The sequence below is a fragment of the Zea mays genome, chromosome 1 (assembly GCF_902167145.1).
Source record: "Zea mays cultivar B73 chromosome 1, Zm-B73-REFERENCE-NAM-5.0, whole genome shotgun sequence".
NCBI lineage: Eukaryota > Viridiplantae > Streptophyta > Magnoliopsida > Poales > Poaceae > Zea > Zea mays.
The window spans coordinates 82,375,254-82,395,237 of NC_050096.1; the positions used below are offsets into that span (position 1 = coordinate 82,375,254).

General features: G+C 45.2%; 1 protein-coding gene and 1 pseudogene across 2 annotated transcripts; both read left to right on the plus strand.

The window, feature by feature from the left end:
* Positions 1–702: 702 nt before the first annotated feature.
* LOC541846 (glutathione transferase37) lies at positions 703–1,803 on the plus strand. Its single transcript, NM_001158757.2, has 2 exons — positions 703–1,089; positions 1,204–1,803. Exons 1-2 carry the CDS (start codon positions 751–753, stop codon positions 1,567–1,569), a joined length of 705 nt encoding a protein of 234 aa, NP_001152229.2. The 5' UTR covers positions 703–750; the 3' UTR covers positions 1,570–1,803.
* Positions 1,804–1,851: 48 nt separating this feature from the next.
* LOC100217074 (ubiquitin carrier protein 7) lies at positions 1,852–11,229 on the plus strand (annotated as a pseudogene). The gene is made up of 13 exons (NR_158644.1): positions 1,852–2,811; positions 3,446–3,597; positions 3,754–3,901; positions 4,038–4,169; positions 4,279–4,309; positions 4,991–5,088; positions 5,179–5,279; positions 5,771–6,228; positions 6,882–6,994; positions 7,151–7,328; positions 8,542–8,950; positions 10,380–10,454; positions 10,972–11,229. The product of NR_158644.1 is annotated as a ubiquitin carrier protein 7 (transcript).
* Positions 11,230–19,984: the final 8,755 nt, after the last annotated feature.

The window sequence follows — 19,984 nt, forward strand, 5'->3', positions numbered from 1 at the left end:
TATTGGTTTCTATTCACCACTCTGGTCGGCTGTTTGGATCCTTCATTTACCGGTTGTGAATTATACATGTGGTTTTTCTGTTGTGCATTTTCTAGAAGAAAGTTCTTGTTATGTAGTTACTAGTAGTTTAAAAATAAAGAATGCAGCTAAAAATAATAGCATTAGGAAGCAAATTAAAGAGACTCAAACCTTCGAGAGATTCTTTATTTTTCGCTTTCTATTTGACTCTATATTTATCTTTTTATAAAGATTATACTCTATATATAGCATATCACTCTACCAGATTATCTATTTAGTTTGACTAGTCAGAGTAGCTAGCCAAATTTAACTAGTGAATAAGTTAATTTATAGAGTCAGATAGTTTAGCGAGTCAGATACTGTTGAAAAGTTATTTTAATATTGGATAAGTAAAATTTAGTTAGACAAGCTATTTGACTAGTCTCTTAGAGATGCTCGCTCTGTTAGTCAAAGTCAATACAAATTTACCCGTGTAGGCCGCCCTTTTGTCGAAGTGAGGGCACGTCACGGATGACGTACACAAACTGTACGTCTGATCCATGCACATGGTCGCATGGACCGAATCCGGACGTTCGCACCGATCCAAAAGACCAAAACAGATGACGATCTACATGGAGCCATGGACTGAATGCTGATGTTCGCAGAACGGATAGTCCAGAGTTCAAAGAAACTCGAGACTACAGACTACTCACAGGTCACTGTCTCACTCACTTGAAGCTCTAACAGCAAGCCATGGCAGGACGAGAAGCGGACAAAGACCCAGAGCTGAAGGTGCTCGGCGTGTGGTCGAGCCCGTTCGTTATCAGGGCCCGCGTCGCGCTAAACCTCAAGGGCCTCGCCTACCGATACGTGGAGGACAACCTGGACAGCAAGAGCGAGCTCCTCCTCGCCTCCAACCACGTGCACGGGAAGGTGCCGGTGCTCCTCCACGACGGCAGGCCCGTCTGCGAGTCCCGGGTCATCGTGGAGTATATCGACGAGGCCTTCCCGGCCAGCGGCCCCTGCCTCCTCCCCGCCGACCCGTACCGCCGCGCGGTCGACCGCTTCTGGGCCTCCTACGTCGACGACAAGGTATTAATTACCGTGCCGCCCCTCCCCTGCACTGCACGGCTGCAAATCAACTTCAGATTTCGTACTGGTCGACTGACCCCGGTAGTTGTGCGCGGCTTGGATAATGGATTGCAGCTCTTTCCCACCTGGATACCCGTCTACAACGGCAGGACGAGCGAGGACAGGGTCGCGGCGGCGAGGCAGGTAGTGGCCGTGCTGGAGAAGTTTGAGCGGGCGTTCGATGAGTGCTCCGGAGGCAAGGCGTTCTTCGGCGGGGACGCTGCTGGCCTCGTGGACGTCGTGCTAGGCGGCTTCCTCGGGTGGCTGCGCGCGTCTGAGGTGATGTGTGGCGTGAGGGTCATCGACCCCGCCAAGACGCCGCTGCTGGCGGCGTGGGCGGACCGGTTCGCCGCGCTCGACGGCGTCAGGGAGGTGATACCTGACGTGCAGAGGCTGCTGGAGTATAACAAGATTAGGCGAGCTCGTCGTGGGCTGCCGTAGGTGCTGGGCCTTGGGCCATCTATCTGCCAGCATGTGGTCAGTCAACTCTAAGCAGGAGACTTTGACAAGGTTAAAGTTTAGTTCATGAAGGTGGGCAATCTAATTAGGATGCTCATGCTTTAGCTAGGAGTGCCATTAGTTTTCCTGTTGAAAGGCATGTTTGGTTCCTCTTTCCTACTGAAAGAGTTTGTAATATCTTTACTACTATTAAGAAGGTAAGGGGTATGCTGCCATTACTAGTTCTGTCATTCCCATTCCTACCGTTCTCATTCCTATTCCCATTCCCGGTTCTGTCTCCACCCCCGATGCCCCTCCCCCGCGTAACCCCCGTGGCTCACCGCACCACACGAAACCTCTGATCCCATGACCTCGACGGCGGCCATGGCCGGCAAGCAGGTGCAATACCGTGCCCCAACTCGCCCCGCACGTCGCCCATCCTGTCACCCCCACGCGATGGCCGCAACTCCGCGAGACAACCGCTGTCCGCCCCCCACCACCCTCCCCCGCGACGCCCCCTCCCACGACGCTTTGTGCGCGTGAGTCTGCGACTGCCGACAGCCGTCGCCGTACTGGAGCCCGATCTGCTGGCTCCCCCTCAACCTCACCACCATGCCCCCATCGGACCTCGTCACGCCGTGCGTGGCGGTGCCGGTGATGGACGCGGCGTTGCTAGCCGTCATCGTCCCGCCTCGACGTTCGATCCATGCTCGCCACGGTTGGTGCTCGCACGCGATGTGGCGTGGCGAGGTTACCGCGGGCGCCGCGGAGGTGGAGGGGGAAGGGGAGGATGAGGGCACGGGCAAGAGAGTGCATCGCGGTGGACGGTCTCGTGAGTGAGTGCTGCTGCCTGCCCCTCTCTCTCTGCCTGCGTTCTCCTGGTGCTGCTCTCCCTCTCCTCCCCTGCTTCGACCTCCCGCCTTTCCCCACCGTTTCTTGGATTTCTAGGATCCAGACAACCGCCCTTGTGAGCCTGCCTTCCTGCCTACTACCTGCGTACATACAGGAGGGACCTTGGGTGATCCGGGTGCTTGGTTTCTTGGTTCTGCGGCTTTCGCTGCTGTTGGATTTGCCGAGCCGGAGCCGCCGGAGATGACCGTCGACGAGCTGAAGCTGCAGGCAAGGGCCAGCGGCGGCCACGACCTAAGGACCAGTTCCCCGTCGGCATGCGCGTGCTCGCCGTCGACGATGACCCGACCTGCCTCAAGGTCCTTGAGAACCTCTTGTTCCGCTGCCAGTACCATGGTACTTCCCTGTATGCTTGGCTTCCTACTCTTCTCATCGGATTGTATATACATCCTGCCGTTCTTTTTCACCTTTATTGTCCCCGATTCGGCTCTTCGGTTTGGTTTTATTTAGTTTCTGTTGTTCGCGTACCAACTATCAAGAAGTCTACGGAGATATTTGGGTTGCTGTTTTTGCATTTTTTTCATCACATAAATAGCAACCCCGACTCTATGCGCCACCCCCACTTCATCCTCCTATTGTTTTCACCGTGAAATATTTTTTGCCATGTAATGTCATGTCAGGCTCAGTTTCATCTTCTTTCTTTTGCAAATAATAATCGGGTTTGACTCTGCCGATCCGATTTTATTTGTACCATGCGCTGGCACACGGCTATATTTAGAACAATCTTATCTTCCAAAGCTTTTCCAACCACCAGCTGCGCGATTTCTGTACACTTGTGTGTCCTGCAATTTCTGGCTGTCCATTTCCGATCTCCACTGTGGTCTGGTTTTGTTCAACGTAAGGAAAAAATCGTTCTCGCTAACTTTCCTCGGAGTCGAGTGATTCCACATGTATAATGTGTTCCTCCGGGGGGCTTTGACTTGTATACAGCTATACATGCGCTAAATTGTCCGGATTTGTGATGTCGCAGTGACAACAATGGGACAGGCAACCACGACCTTGAGCTGCTGAGGGAGAAAAAGGACCAGTTTGACCTTGTGATCAGCAACGTCCACATGCTGGACATGGACGGCTTCAAGCTCCTCAAGCTTGTGGGTCTCGAGATGGACCTTCCGGGGATTAGTAAGCTTTCACTTGCCCACTCCTGTTCGTGCCTTTATTGCAGTTGCAGCAGGCCAATGATCTCAAAATTTTGGCATTGCTTGAAAAATCATCATTGTGAATGAATAGATCTTGTATGGTACCATCTGGTTACTTTGTTTTTTTTACCTCCATTAGACAGCTGAAAACCTCGCCCGATTTGTAAAGAAGTTTTCTTGTTCAATGCGGCATTGAATTTGGGAGGAATGGCAAGTCTCATGAAAACTTCTATATGCCCTACACGTGACCACTAAAAGAAAGAGTTAGACAGGACAAAAGGCTGCAGGTATAATGAACGCTAATTAGTTTCCTACAGGAACTTCAATTATTTTTGCTGGTTCAGTGTACAATGTGCACAGCCTCTGCACAAAACCGCATTCCAATTGATATGGTTTTGTTACTCGATTATGCTTTGGTCCCAGGTGAAGCGGCAGAAGAAGAGCTTTTACAATAAACCCTAAACCCTTACAATGCTGATTTTGATGGAGATGAAATGAATTTGCATGTCCCTCAGACGGAGGAAGCTCGCACTGAAGCGCTTAATTCTCATAGGGGTAGCATTTGCTTTCCTTCTTTTTTAAGTTGAGCAAATTTACTTTTATGTACTAGCACCTTAGCACAACTTTGATAGCTGATATTTTTTTATTTTTATTGCTTTTACAGGTTCAAAATAATTTATGTACTCCTAAGAATGGTGAGATACTGGTTGCTTCCACGCAAGACTTCTTGACCTCATCTTTCTTAGATATGTTTTTGAATTAGATTGGGATGGAAATTCACATTTGTTTTCACATTTTCTGTTAGCAAGCACAACCATTGTGACATTATTTTGCATGCACTCAGCCTCTCACCATGGCTATGAGAATGAAATTCAACTTTTGGATATACCAAAATGTTATACAATCAATATAGTTAGATATGTCAAGATGAGAACACATATTTCCTTCAACTACTATGGATTTTTCATTGATAAAATACATGCTTGATGGCTGCTTGTCTAAAATTTATTTGTTTAATATTCTTTGTTTGTAAGCCCAAGAATTTGTAAAACCAGGAAATAATTCCAATGAAAGATCGGTGCGGGGCGGAATTTTCTTGGCTTTTTGTAGTGGCTACCGTAGTACATCAACTTGGGCACTTGGCGACATGTCCGGTGCCCAGCTCCATCACATATCAATCTGAAATTAAACATGTGTCTGAGTTCTGAATGAAAAAATTCAGCTAACAGCTAACACTACGCACTACTAACAGACCTCAAGCATAATACTGTTGATTTGATGTCCTTGTATTTATCTTGAAGCATTGCATTCATGCAGTCATGTAAATAGTACTTTATTTATCTTCTGGCCAACACACTAATAACCAACCTTTGCAGTGATGGGGGGTACTTCAATGCAATAATGAGCTTCCCACAAAATTACCCAAACAGCCCGCCATCAGTCAGATTTACCTCTGAAATGTGGCATCCAAATGGTCAGCTTTTTATTAGTGACAATTGTATTTATTTACTCCATCTGCAGTTATGTTTTCTGACATCATGCATAATATTTGAGGAAACGCCAGTCTATCCTGATGGGTGGGTTTGTATCTCTATTCTTCATCCACCCAGTGAAGATCCAAACGGTTATGAGCTCGCAAGTGAGCGATGGACACCTGTGCACACAGTATGGCTTCGTATACTTTGTTTACATATCTTTTCCCCATTGTAATGATACTCATCTCCCTTTTATGTGTATACTTTTTAGAGAGAATATTACCTTGTAGTCTCATTGTTTCAGTTTATGGTCCAATTTACAATGGCTTCACTGTAAATGGGAAAACAACTCGGTAGGAATGCTTTTTTGAATTATAAATTATTTATATTTCATACAATGCTTATAGGTATGTGATGAGTCCTCCAATCTGAGAAGTAGAGCATGGTAAAGCACTCCAAGCTGCTCTTTCATCGGGAAATTTATAGGTGACACTTGTGTCATACATTGAACTATGGAGTCAAACAAATTACATATTATCCTTCAACATTTTTCACCAGTGGGAACTGTAGTTATTGCATAGAATAGATGGTATATTAATCGTTGAGAGCCAATGTTTACATTAACTGTTATGCAGAAGAAAATTTATGTTTTATTTTATATCTAACTGTACTTTGTTGCAGCTTGTAGGTACTGATCACAGCACATTCAACTCCACACAGATTGTCCATGTTTCTTTTAGTCACCATGATTTATCACTAGGTCATTGTGTTTGTGGCCAACGAGTATTGTTCTAACAGTTATGTTCCCATAGCTAGCTGGATTCATTGTTGTGTTTTGTTCAGGGTACTTTCACCACTTCTGGTATGGTTCTGTCTGTAATGTGCCAGGGATTATTATATTGTTTTTGGTTTGGATTTGGAATGGTTTGGGGTCCACAACGATGATGCGTCAGAGCTGTTCCAAGGATTGGATGATTTCCATTCCCCTGCTGCCAATTCGACTAGGCTCGCCGTCTCCGCTCTGCCCAACTGGCACCAAGCAGCCAATGGAACTTGAGCAGCCAATGGATGATTTCCATTCCCCTGCTGCCAATTCTCTGAACTGCTTCGACCCTTCAACTCAATCTGCATGTACCCAGGTATGCACAGATGCATGAACGATGTATTCGTTTAAAAATTCTCCAAACAACCAATCAAATCCATGCATCTCACTTATAAAGATAATCAGCAAAAGGAGTTCAACAAAGGGAGCAAACCTGGCCCGAATAGTTGTCATTTTAGTTACTAGGCTGGAGAAGGTTTGCTTAATTTTACAAATATTTTTAACTAATCTGTAAGTAAAATCACTGCCCCACCAAGTACCTAGTTTTAGATTTGATCAGAGGAGTTGCTAGGCCTGTAATTTACAGTGTTTTGGACCAAACACCAAACTTCCAAATAGGCTTTGAAATTGTTGTAAAACTTGTAAGGGTGTCATGTTCAATCTTCTGTGCACATGGCTAATTTTTACCTTCTGCCCAAATCTGGCCTTATTTGTCTTGATTCTGCCATTCACTACAATAGCACGCCAGAGTATATAATGGCATTAACAATGTTTCTCAACTTAAACTATAAAGCTATAATAAAAGATCTCAAACAAAAAAAGAAAGATATACGTGAAGTAATGTCTGTATTTCTTTTTAGACCTGTAGTGCCTTTTTATGAAAACCATATGAAGGCCATAAGTGAGTTTGAATGATCTTCCCTTCAGATATTGTTTGCCTGCTGATTCTGAACAACTTTTCACTTGCAGTAAATGTTCAATCTGAATTTGGATCATTGCTAGCAGGATTCTTTGCTTGCTCTTCTACTTCTGAAAATTCGCAAAATGGATAGATAATTCCAGTTAATTTTAATCCATTACAGGTATGGTGATGCTTGCAAACGCTCTATTTTCATTTGAATTACTATACACCACTTCTGGATGGGAGTTGTTTCACTGCGTCAACTATTCTTTAGTAGCCTGTTCGTGCGTCAACTATTCTTTAGTAGCCTGTTCGTTCGTCAACTATTCTTTAGTAGCCTGTTGTGGCAGCAAACAGCGACCGGGTGCGGAAGCCGGAAGGGAGAGGCGCTTGGTTGACCCGGAACGGACGACAAGACACCACCGGGGGTTCGCTGCAACCGCACGCGTGGTGGCCGGTGTGGGAAGGAGCCCACTGCTCAAGCAGCGATGACTTCCGCAACTTCTCAGGCCAAGGTAAGCTTTCTCTGTAAGCAAGCCCTTAGGTCCTCGGATCCCATCTGTCCCCATTCCTGCCCCCTATGCTATGCATCAACTGTTCTTTTGTAGCCGAAGATATATTAGTGAATTTGAAACTAGAGCAATTAGTATATTCTTCGCAATTACCTTATGGTTGTTCTAAACAACTTGTAATAATTTGAAATTGTAATTTGAAACTGGAGGTAGTAGTATATTCTTCACAATTGGAATGATGAGATCTTATTATCATAGAATGATTTAAGGTCCCTGACAAAAACGACAATAATGCACAAGTAGCAATGCGTATCGGTTGAACATGGTCACACTAGCACAACAAATGACCTTCCAATCGGCCAAACCGCGATGGAGCACTACTATGGCTGCATTTATCTGTACACATCCACCAGTTCATTCTAGAGTGTTCAAAGAGAATGGCCATAGAAAGATGTAGACCAAGGGTGTCTATAGAGCCACTTCATAACCAGGGACAGATGCTTAAACCAGCGACACCACTTCATAACCAGCAGGCAGACAACACACTCCTTCAGATCGGTGGGATGTTCGAAAAAGATAAGCCCTTGTAACCTTTGTATGCATAGTAGGCAATCCTTGTGTAGTAGAACCCAGGGATGAACATTACAATGCCCAACATCATAAAGAAAATTCCTTACAATGCCCAACATCATAAAGAAAATTCCTGATACAACATAAAGGGCCATAAGTTCAGGTAAAGGGAGTAAAAAATCATGCATAAGCACAACATTTCATTTGAATAAGTACTTAACTAAAAACTTCAAGAGCAACTTGATTCCAAGGTACCTTGATTTTTTTCAATCCATGATATGAAGGGACTGGACTATTTGTGTCTGGAAAATTGGGATTCTTCACTAGCAGTCACAATACGAGAAGAAAAAAAATGAGTTTTGAGGGTTTCCAGATATGCTCTAGAGGGATTCCTAAAGATGGAAATGTCTTGGGTCCTTTTGCTAGAGGGATTCAACAAAGTAAATAAGTCTTGAGTGATCAATAATGATCTTTTCTTAGATACCTGGTTGACCTAATTTTAGGTCTAATATGTCAACACTGATTACCAGTGTAGGAATCTTAATTCCAATTTATAGCTGATTACCAGTGTAGGAATCTTATTCTGTGCTTGGCCAGGCAAAAGCCAAGCCATGCTACCCTGTGCTTATCTACTGTGGTGTTGTAGTTGTAGGGAGGGAGGGCAGCAAAGAAAGCAAGCAAGAAAGAAGCCGATTCCACTGGTGGTTAAGGTTTTGGATTAAAGGAGAGAGGTGCAGAGAAAAAAAAGGCAATCTTACTCTTAATCTCTGTGTCCACATCACTTCCAATCATGCTGTGATCGACAGAAGTACGAGTGCCATGGATAAGTGCCTCCTCCAACTCACCAAAGTAATAAGGAGCAGCTGCTGCAGGTTGCAACTCCCTGGGCCAAGTAGTAGCGCAACAAGTTCAGCACCAATGGCAGCCATATGAAATATAAGGCAAAGCAGATAAAAAGCTTATTTTTTTTTCAAGAAGGTAAAGGCAATGACAGAAAAGTGAGGAGGGTCAGAGGTGTACAGATAAGGATGAGGGCTGAAAAGAGGAGCAGGAAGGTAAGATCACTTGCACCAATAATAGGGATCACCGTGAATTAAAAGATGAGTAGTGATCATGTCAGTTAAATGCTCATCATGTTTCTTCTTAGGCTTTCTTATTTATATCTACATCTGTGTGAATTTTTTGTACTATAAATTTGTGCCTTCTCGCTAATATAATGTTTTATTACTATCAGTATATTAAGTGGTAACTGGCCAATGCAATTAGAAGCAGAAAAGCCTTGTGCATTTGTTTTTTTATCTCGATGCTGTTTGCGCCTCTGCCGTATCTGTGTTCAAGCCTCAGTGGACATATACTCACCTATCTTGGAGATATGATATATAGTAATATAGCTCATTGGGTTCTTTCCATTTGCTGCCAAGCTTTAGTAGGGTATTGTTTACTACCCTGGCTTTTCTTGTCCTAGCAGAAGCACAAAACTAATCAGGACCAACCACTGCAAAATGTGATTGACATAGATCTCACACATCTCTTCAACATTGCACAAACATGGGTGCCTTTTTCATTCCTTGTGCTACGACAATATTTTTAGCTCATTCGGGGTACTGTACAATCCAGAGTTTCTTTTTCGATGCCATACCAATCGTTTGTCTCTGCTTGCTGAGACTTGAAGAAAACTTTGGTGCGTTGTCTCTTTTCATTTCTGTCAGATTCATTGCTGCCTTCCAGCAATCCAGCTCTTTACCCTTTACAGTATTTCCTTTCCATTTGATAAATCTGTACTTTTTTAGGCTTGAAATCTTCTTTCTCTGTTCTGAGGACTGCTGCAAACTTGTAACAGATGGATTAATCGCATCTTTTCTTATTTTTTAGGGCATGATGAAATCAGTGTTTGCTATTTAGCCTCCTTCACAACTAAGATCATCCTACATAATAGATTTAGACAACAAAAACTTATGGAGTTTGCTAAAATGCCCTTTCAGGCATGCCCCATCTGTGCTACAAGGGTCGGAATGGACTTGATAGGACATTTGACTATGCAACATGGAAGTTATTTCAAGATATCCTTTTTTTAACTATGCTGTCGTTGCTGATCATTTGCATTTTTACATTTTCCACATTATACTACAGTTGAAGATACATAGGTGTCATGGTCGGGCGCACGTCACGGTCATGTTGAATTGTAACTTTTCTCTGGTTCTTGAGCCAGCAACATGACCGACCTTTAATGGTGTTTTTGAGAATTCTGTTGATTCCTTCTAAATGTTAAAATTATGTTCACTACCAGGTTATTAGCTTTTGTACTGCACTTCCACACACATACAATTTTTTTTCTTTTTTCTTATACCTTCCATGTCGTCTGGTCCAGAACTTGTACACTGTGGGGTTAATTATGGATATGGATCTATGAAATATTATTAGCATGAAAATATACATGGCGTGTATGGAACAAAATGGACTTTAATGCTTTTTCTTGTGATGTAGGATGCTTTTGGCACTGAGAGGAGAAAAGCTATAAGATGCTAAATCTCTCCATTGCATACGGAAAAACGTAGGAAGGTACAAACTTGTCAAAAAAACATAGCTCTAAATTAAGCAACAATCAACCTTAGTGTTCATTACACTTAAATATGAGCTTTGGCCTTTGGATTGGTTTGTGCTGGTCAGCCAGAAACCTGAAAACAACAAACTTGTTGAGTAGCGATGTTTACAAGGAATGTAGCCTTCATGGGCTCTTGTAACCCTTTCTCTCTTGTCAGATTTTTGTTAAGGAAGCAAAAGATACACCAAAACTCTGGTATAGCAATAGAAAGAAGGTTCTGGCTTGGCAAGTGAAACAGAAACAGCTAGCACATGAGAAGTGTGAATTTTATACTTTGCTTTGGCGATCACGCCGTGTTCTAAATATGGCTCATGCGACACGCCGTTTTCTAAATATGGCTCATGCGACTTTTGGCCAAAGAGGTCACATTAAGCATGCTGCTATCAATGCTCCTGTACAGGTGGTTACTTTCTATTGCATCTCGTTGTTGGAAAATTAGTTTTGTGCTGAAATTATTTTCTTTTAACAACACAGGGCACTGCAGCTGATGTTGCTATGTGTGCAATGCTTGAGATAGACAGAAATACTCGTCTTAAGGAGCTTGGTTGGGCGCTACTCATGTGGGTAGTTTATGCATAAAGTTATGCCTGTTCGTTGCTTAAATGTTGCCATATTTTGTTTTTCTCTTTGAAACTGTGAAGGGCACAACTTTTTAACGACTTCTGTAACTTGTGTATCTAACATCTGTATTCGGTATTCTGAGTTAAAATGGGCACATTTAATTATATTTTACATAATTTCTTTTAAAGAATTGATGGATGATTATTCTGCATGTTTTTGTTATGCTCTTTATGATACATTCAACGACTTCCCCATACTTCACGCTTGTATTTGTTGTGGGGACAAACAGTAGGTGGTTACTTTTGCATCCCTTTTCTTACTTTCTTGCTTCTTCACTGCAATACCAGTCTCCCTCTGCTTATTCAACTTCCTTCTTAAGAAAGTATTGCCAATGTAAATTGTCTGTCTTCACCCTAACAAATCGTCACAGAACATTGTAATCATTGTGAACTAACATTTTATCGAACAATTTACTTGTCGTCGCCATCGCAACGCACAGGCACTATACTAGTAATCTATGATGCTTTGAGTTTGAGAAAAGAACTATGAATAAAACATGGATATCTTCCGATATTTCAGTTCAAAAACAATAGAACGCTTTTGTTCTAAGGATGCTCCAAATTTTCTCTTTCGCGGCGGCTCTGCAATGTAGACTTGATGGGTACATATTTTCGCTGAAATATACTAGTAGGGCTTGACCAAACAAGCCCCTATAGTGCTGATAATTTGATGACACACCCGCTAAACATCAACAGAGTGCATGGCTGACAAAGCCGTCACTGATATGGATGTGTATAGTTCAGCTTTTGTAAAGTGATTCCCCTGCTAAACAACAGAGACAATGAAACAAGAATCAGGAGCTGTTTTTCTAGAAACAACTTTCGTAGTTCAATTTTCGCAAGGTTTTGACCTTTTCAAATTATTGAAAATAGGGAGAGTTTTACATTTGTTTTAAGATAGACTAGTCGGTTGCCCGTACGTTACGACGACTTATAATAATACCTACGTAAACTATCCACCAAAAAAATTTCAAGATTTTTTATTGATTGTCTCCGCTTTTCGTATAATATTTTTTTGATTTGGCTAACTGATGTTATTGTTTACTCCATCACTACCGGACACAGCTCCTTTGCCGAGTGTCTCAGACACTCGGCAAAGCCCAAAAAACACTCGGCAAAGGCTTTGCCGAGTGTAACACTCGGCAAAGAACGCTCGGCGAACTGTACATGGGGAACGGCCTCTTTGCCGAGTACTTTTTGTCGGGCACTCGGCAAAGAATTTGCCGAGTGCCATTTGGTACTCGACAAAGAAAAGTCGCCGTCACGGCGCCAAGTGACGGTGACGGATCCTTTGCCGAGTGTCTTCCTCGGCACTCGGCAAAGAGGCCAATTTTGCCGAGTGTCTTCTGCCATGGCCCTCGGCAAAGACGGCTCCAGTAGGCCCCACCGCCAGTCCTTGTGCCGAGAGCTCTAGTAGGCACTCGGCAAAGGAGGCTTCTTTGCCGAGTGTCTAGTGGATTGGCACTCGGCAAAGAGTCCTCCAGTGGGCCCCTTTGCCAGTCCCTTTGCCAAGTGCGCCGGGCGGCACTCGGCAAAGGTAGCTTCTTTGCCGAGTGTCTTGACCACAACACTCGGCAAAGAAGGCTTTATCGATTCCTAGGTGTCCTCCTTTGCCGAGTGCCATGGTCATAGCACTCGGCAAAGATACCCTTTGCCGAGTGTTACACTCGGCAAAGTGACCAGGAAGTCCCTTTTTATTTGTTTTTGCTGTTCCATCCAAACAAACAAAAGATATATATCATTCACAGCACATTATATATATTCGCATCACAGAATCAACACATTTATCATCAACACCATATATATCACAAATATCACCACATAAATCAGGTTTCACAGCACATAAGTCTCACTAAGTATCTCACAAGACCAAGTATAACTAACATCACCAACACTCACGAATATAAGTCTGGATCATCACAAAACAGGTCATCAACGAGGTGGGCATCTGGACTGGTTCGGCGAAGGGCTGGATGAAACGTGAGGGTTGTTCGACGCCGCCGATTGACCCTGCACAGAGAAGAGATTGCATGTGTGAGAACATATGAATATATATCATGCAGTACTAAATTTTGATACTCACAGGAGTAGCGAACTCAGTAGGGTCAGCTGCAGGGAACAATGGTGGTGGTGGAGCACGACCCTGTGCGGCGCCAAGGCTCTGCATGTACGCGAACATCTCCGCCATCCTCTTCTCCAGCTCCTCACGTTGCCTCCTCTCATCATCTAGCTGAGTCTGTAATATTTTGCCCTAATGTTACGATAATGCAAAGAGAAGATATATAATAATCAATGAATGATGAATAGATAAGGAATAACCTGGAGTTGCTAGATACGATGCTGTGAGCTATCCTGCCGAGGTCGTATGGCTGGGCTCGCGCTCGTGCTCCTTGCTCGCACCTGAGAGAGAGTGGGAGTGGAGGACGAGTCGATTGCCCCGTCGGCAATCCAGTACCGCCCATGCCTCTTGCCTCCTCCGACCCTCATGAGGACATCTCCGTCGATGTCCTCGGTCCTCGGATCGTAATCTGGCCCATGGACTTCCTTGGCCATGGCGGTGTACTCACTGAGGCGGCTGTGGACGGCGGGGTTGGTGTATGCCTCGGGCCCGTCATCCGGGTTGTAGGTGACGTCGGACGTCGCCTTCCCCTTGTGGGCCATAGCATATGCCAAGAACGTGGAGCAAGGCGCGCCACCATGTGCCGCCGACTGCGAGAAAACCAACAAGATAGTTAGAAATCATGTCTAATCGAAAGTTATATACCTAAATAAAAAAGGGCACGTACCCATGCTTCCGCGTATTTGCCCAGGCTGCGGCTGCCTTGATGGTGGGAGGGACCTTGCATCATCAAACGCCATTCCCGGCTAGCATTGTGCGCCTCGTCCCACTCAGCCGTGCACCACCTCTGCACCATCTGCTCCCAGCACTCAGGATGCGCGGCGCACCAATGAGGAATCATCTAAAGAAATACAAGTACATGGCATATCAGAAGATAAAATTAAGCATATTTAGTACCAATAATAAAGTTTTGTATTTACCTGCAAGTACTGGTCCGGAGTCAACGACATGGTTCGGGCGTCCTTCTTGCTCACCTTCTCCCCAAGGACGGAGCCATGGTAAGTGATGATGGCCTGGATGCGTGCCTCGTAGTGCATGTCCACGACGAGCTTCTTACAACTCGTGGTAGCCACCACATCCGCCCTGGCCTCGTATCTAGCCTCGCATCTGAAGAAATCCTACATACAAAGACGATGTATCCATACATTATTTCAAGAATATGCAACAAATGCGACTTATTAAACAATATAGTGCGAGGAAGACTTACCCACAACTCTTGCTTCACCCGCTCCGCCTTGTTGTTGAATTGTCTGCCGTCCCGATCTACTGCATCAGGAGCGACGGCGTAGTGGTCGAAGGTGTATGCTGGGCTCGTCACTCCGGCGTACTCGACAAGTCCAGGGAAGTGTTCCCTGCATAGAAGGCCGAGGATACCATTGGGGTTGCGGTCGTGACCCCCTGCAGTCTCCAAAACCATCCAAGACCTGTCCAAGTGATTTAGATAAAGTATTAGTTTCTATTATTAATTTGAACATATAATATGAAAAAGCAGCAACAACATCTAAAGTTACCTACCTCTCTCCATCGGGTCGTATCAGCGGACGTCTGTCACGAAGTATGGGTCGCTGAGGGAGACTCGCGGGACCTCGTAGGTAGATACTCCTCGAACCTGAGGAGCCAGAACCTGAGACGTCCTGCTGAGCGGCGGCGTCGTCGTCGTCCTGTTGCGCCGCATCATCGTCGTCCTGCTGCGCCGCATCGACAGCGGCTTGCTGCTCCACCTGCTGTTGTACGGCGTCGTCCTGTTGCGCCTCCTCCTCTGTCCTACGGGTGCTCCTCCTCCCCCTCCCCCTCCCCCTCCTCGTCCTCGTCCCACCGCCCACCATCTTTGTCCAACAACCTGCAATTAAGAGTAAGCAATTAAGCACAGATAAAAAAATATGTATTTAGAAACATATGCAAAATAAATGAAATATAGCATTACATCGATTAAAAATAATCTTCATATGTGTCCGGGTTAGCTGGATCATAAGTGTCATCATCACTATCAACCATTTCATAGTCAACACCATCTGAAGGCGCAATTTCGTCATTGGCATTGCCTTCAAGCATTTCTAAGGGTGTGTTTGGTTTGACTTTTGGCTTTGGCTTTTGCCCCCTAAAAGCCAAAAGCCAACCAAAGGGCTGGATCCAGGAAGCAGCTTTTTCTAAAAGCCGTCTTTCTCGTAGTGCAAATCTGAAAGCACCCCTGGATCTGCTTTTAGTGGCTTTTCGGATGGAACTGTGAAAACATATATCGAAGAATTTTTAACGACTTTTAGTGGTTTCCACCAAACGGGTTTTAGCTTTTTAACAGCTTACAGCCTACAGCTGCTTTTCTCACAGCTCACAGCCCACAACAACTTTTTTCACAGCCACAGCCCAACAAAACAGACCCTAAGTCATTCTCATTTTGCACCTCATCCTCCTCCTCATCAACAACCATTTCAATATCTACTTCCATTCCGATCGCTTCGGTTAAGTCTATCTCAAATCGCCCTTCTAGCCCATCTTCTTGGAAGAACTCTCTGTCATATGTGTCCGGGTCTAAGTTATAATCTTCATCGTTTGGAACAGGTAATTTACCGTGCGGTGATACCTTATACACAACATCCCAACCCTTAAGATGTTGTTTCGTTTGGCACGCATATGGAAGATAATACACTTGTGTGGCCTGTTGGGCCACAATATAGACATCGTCTCCTGGTAAGGTGGAATCCTGTCGAATTTCGACTAGCCCAATATTAGAATGTGTCCGTCTCGTAACTTCAGGGTCAAACCAATGACATTTGAATATCACTGGAGTAAGAGGTTTGGAACCATAAAAATTGAGTTCATATATTTCTTCAATTCTTCCATAATACTCGACCTCGTCAAGCCCGGGCGTAAAGACTCCAGAACACGTGGTTTTTCGATTGGGCCGACTTTGGTCGTAGCTTGTTGTGCGAAAACGGTATCCATTGACGTCATACCCAGAAAATTTCCTGACCCTATAGGCAAAGCCATTGGCTACTTGTCTCAACTTGGCACTCATAGACGGCTCTCTTTGGCCCTGCAAGTTCAAACACGCTAGATTGTTATATTATTCGCACGTAAGAGCAACTTCAAATGACAAACTAAGCACGTACCTTATGTTTAAACCAGGAAATGAAATCGGGCAATCCATTTCCCGCACCCTTTCTAAGAAGGGTATCATATTCCTGTGGAGTTGGGTCCCTTGATCGACGCCAGAATTCATGAAGAAATTGCTCCATGTATGGCGTCACCTCTTCAAGGTTGGTCAATACATATAGCATGATATGGCGCCACTCTTCATGTCTCAGGGTCTTGGTGGTCGAACCACTCGCGCTTCCGAGTTGCCCTCGAAAAATGCTGAGGTTCGATTCATTGCCGCCATCATTGTAACGAGGGGGTGGATTATGCACGCTCGGCAGTTTGTCACCATAGTAAGTTGTTGTGAAGTTTGACACCTCCTCCAGTATGTATGCCTCTGCAATGGAAGCCTCGATTTTACATTTATTTCTACATTTCTTTCGGATAGTCTTTAGACATCTCTCGATTGGATAGCACCAATGTGCCTGCACGGGCCCCCCCATTCGTGCCTCATACGGGAGATGAAGAATCAAATGTTGCATTGGATTGAAGAAGCCGGGTGGAAAGATCTTCTCCAGCTTACACAGTAACACGGGTGCCATCCTTTCCAAGTCTGCAATCATGGTCCGAGCTAACTCTTTTGCACAAAGCTGGCGGAAGAAATAGCTCAACTCTGCAAGCGCTAGCCAGACATGCTCAGGGACATAGCCTCGAACCATCGCCGGAAGAATTCTTTCAATCCATATGTGGAAGTCATGACTCTTCATCCCTAAGACTCGCAGAGTAGATAAGTTCACCCCCCTACTAAGGTTAGCTGCATACCCATCAGGGAACATTAACATCTTGATCCACTGTAGTACTTCCTTCCTCTGGGCCCTGCTCAGGACGAAATCGGCCTTAGGCCTTCTCCATGTCTTTCCACCACTAGGTGGCTTCATCTCTTGGTTTGGTCTATCACATAACTCTGCCAGATCCACTCTTGCCTTTACGATATCCTTTGACTTATCAGGAATCTCCATAATTGTTGCCCAAAGTGCCTCGGCGACATTCTTTTCAGTGTGCATCACATCAATGTTGTGTGGAAGGAGCAGGTCATCATAATAGGGGAGCCGAGTCAAGCCCGACTTATGTGTCCACATATGTTGCTCACCATATCCCACAAAACCACCTTCTGGGTTGGCCACGAGACCATCTATCTGTTGGCGAACTTCGGCACCAGTCATCATTGCAGGTGGGCGGTCTGTCACCACGACACCTTTCGTAAAGTTCTTGATGTCTAATCAGAATGCATGGTCAGGAGGGAGAAATTGTCGATGTTTATCGAATGACGAATATTTGCCACCCTTCTTCAACCAAATGAACCTAAGAGCTTCCTTGCAAACTGGGCATGGGAACTTACCGTGAACACACCAGGCGCAAAATAGCCCATACGCCGGAAAGTCATGCATGGAGTACTAGTACCAAACATGCATTTTGAAGTTTGTCTTCATAGCTCGGTCGTACGTCCATACCCCTTCCTCCCAAGCATGGACCAATTCATCAATCAAAGGCTCCATGTACACGCCCATTTTATTCCCCGGGTGTCCAGGAATTATCAACGACACGACTATGTTCTGTCTTTGAAAGCATACGCCCGGGGGGAGATTGATGGGGATAACGAACACGGGCCAACATGTGTATGGGGCAGCGGTCATTCCATAGGGATTGAACCCATCTGTGGCCAGCACAACACAAACATTACGAGCCTCTTTGGCTTTCTCATGGTGAATGGCATCAAAGTGGGTCCATGCTTCACCATCGGATGCGTGAACCATCTTGTCAGGATTGTATCGTTTGCCTTTTTTGTGCCATGTCATCTGTTTCGCGGATTCCTCTGTCATGAATAGACGCTGGATCCTCGGTATGAATGGAAGGTGGCGTAGGATTGTCACGGGGATGTCGAGCTGCCTCTTCTGTCCATCACCAGAGTCTACCTCCATGAACCTAGACGATTTACACTTCGGACAGTACTTTGCATCAGTGTGTTCTTTCCTAAATAGGACGCAGCCCTTCAGACAAGCATGTATCTGCTCATACGTCATCTTGAGTGCACGAAGGAGTTTCTGTGCCTCGTACATGCTCTTTGGTAGAACGTGATCCTCCGAAAGAAGGCTGCCAATAACTGTCAACAAACCATCGAAGGCGTCTCGACTCATGCTATACTGCGACTTGAACGCCATTATACACCCAATGGCATCCAGTTGAGAAACCTTTGTCTTGCCGTGAAGGAGTTTCTGTGCCGTGTCAAACATGTCGTAGAATGCCTTTGCGGTCGCCTCCGGCTCGTCCTCCATACGTCCTTCGGCGAACTGTGCCTCGTGATAGTCGTTCAACATGTCCGCTACCCCGGCATCAGCATCGTAATCCTCGACGCGTTGTCTCACCACCTCCTCTCTTGTGCGATGCGCTTCACCATGGAAGATCCACCGAGTATAGTCCGGCGTAAATCCATTCTTCCAAATATGTTCTACCATGGCCTTCTTTGTTTTCCTTTTCCTGTTGGCACATTTGTTGCACGGACAAGGGACTAGACTAGCTCCTTTAGCAGCTTCGCCAAATGCCCGTTCCACGAAAGCATCGGTCTTCCTAATCCATTCAGGGGTGACATCATTACATCGAACGCGGCCCGTGTACATCCACTCACGGTCCTCCATCCTCTAACATATATAACCGAGTATAGTTTCATATAGACATGTAATGCATGTACACTACGTTCCTACCTTCTAATAGGTGAGGATAGGTCCTAATCCCACCCGTGGTTGCGTAGATGGAGTTAGTTTCCATGCTCTACTCCGATCCGAGATAGAATTTCGGCAGCACCTTCCCGCTGTTCTCCGGATACACGTCCTGGCAGGTAGAGTGTACTGTCCAGAGAACAACAGGGAGGTGACGCCGAAACTCTGTCTCGGACCGGAGTAGAGCATGGAAACTAACACCATCTACGCAACCGCGGGCTGTCCAAAAAACGTGGACAATTCGAAACTGATACATTTGTAGATATGCAAAGATCTGCATATCTACACCGTATCTCTTTCGAACGGGAGACGCCTAACTGGGTTACGTGATCTACGACCATGATGCGGAAATAGAGGTTATACCTAGGGTGGCGGTGGAGTCAGGCTAGTGGGGCTATGGCGGGTCGGTGCAGTGGTGACGCGACGCGGTGCAGGCAGACCCGCAGCGACTAGGAAGACAAGTATCTTCTCTGTAAAAAAGAAACACAAGTCTGTTAATACAAAAAAAATCGACAGCACCTCCCCTGTACGTTGAGGTTTTTAAAACCTGCAAATAAAACTAACAGCACGATGGCTGACATGCACATAGTAAGAAGCAATTCACCTAAAGTATACACTACTAGCAGTTGTCACATTTCTTATTTTCCATTGCAAGCCATCACAATGCTTCATGATGGAGATGCGAATAACTTGGTAGATCGACAACTACATGGTGACCTCGGGCGCGACTATATAAATGGTTGGGTGACCTCGGCTTACATGATTTATACATTCTATCATCTAATCAATAATAAATAAAAATTGACGCATAAAAAGTTTATACCTCGCGTGGGGGCGACGATGGTACGTGTGGCGTGGCCGGGCGGCGGTGGCAGCGCGCGAGGAGGCGGCCTCCGGCGGCG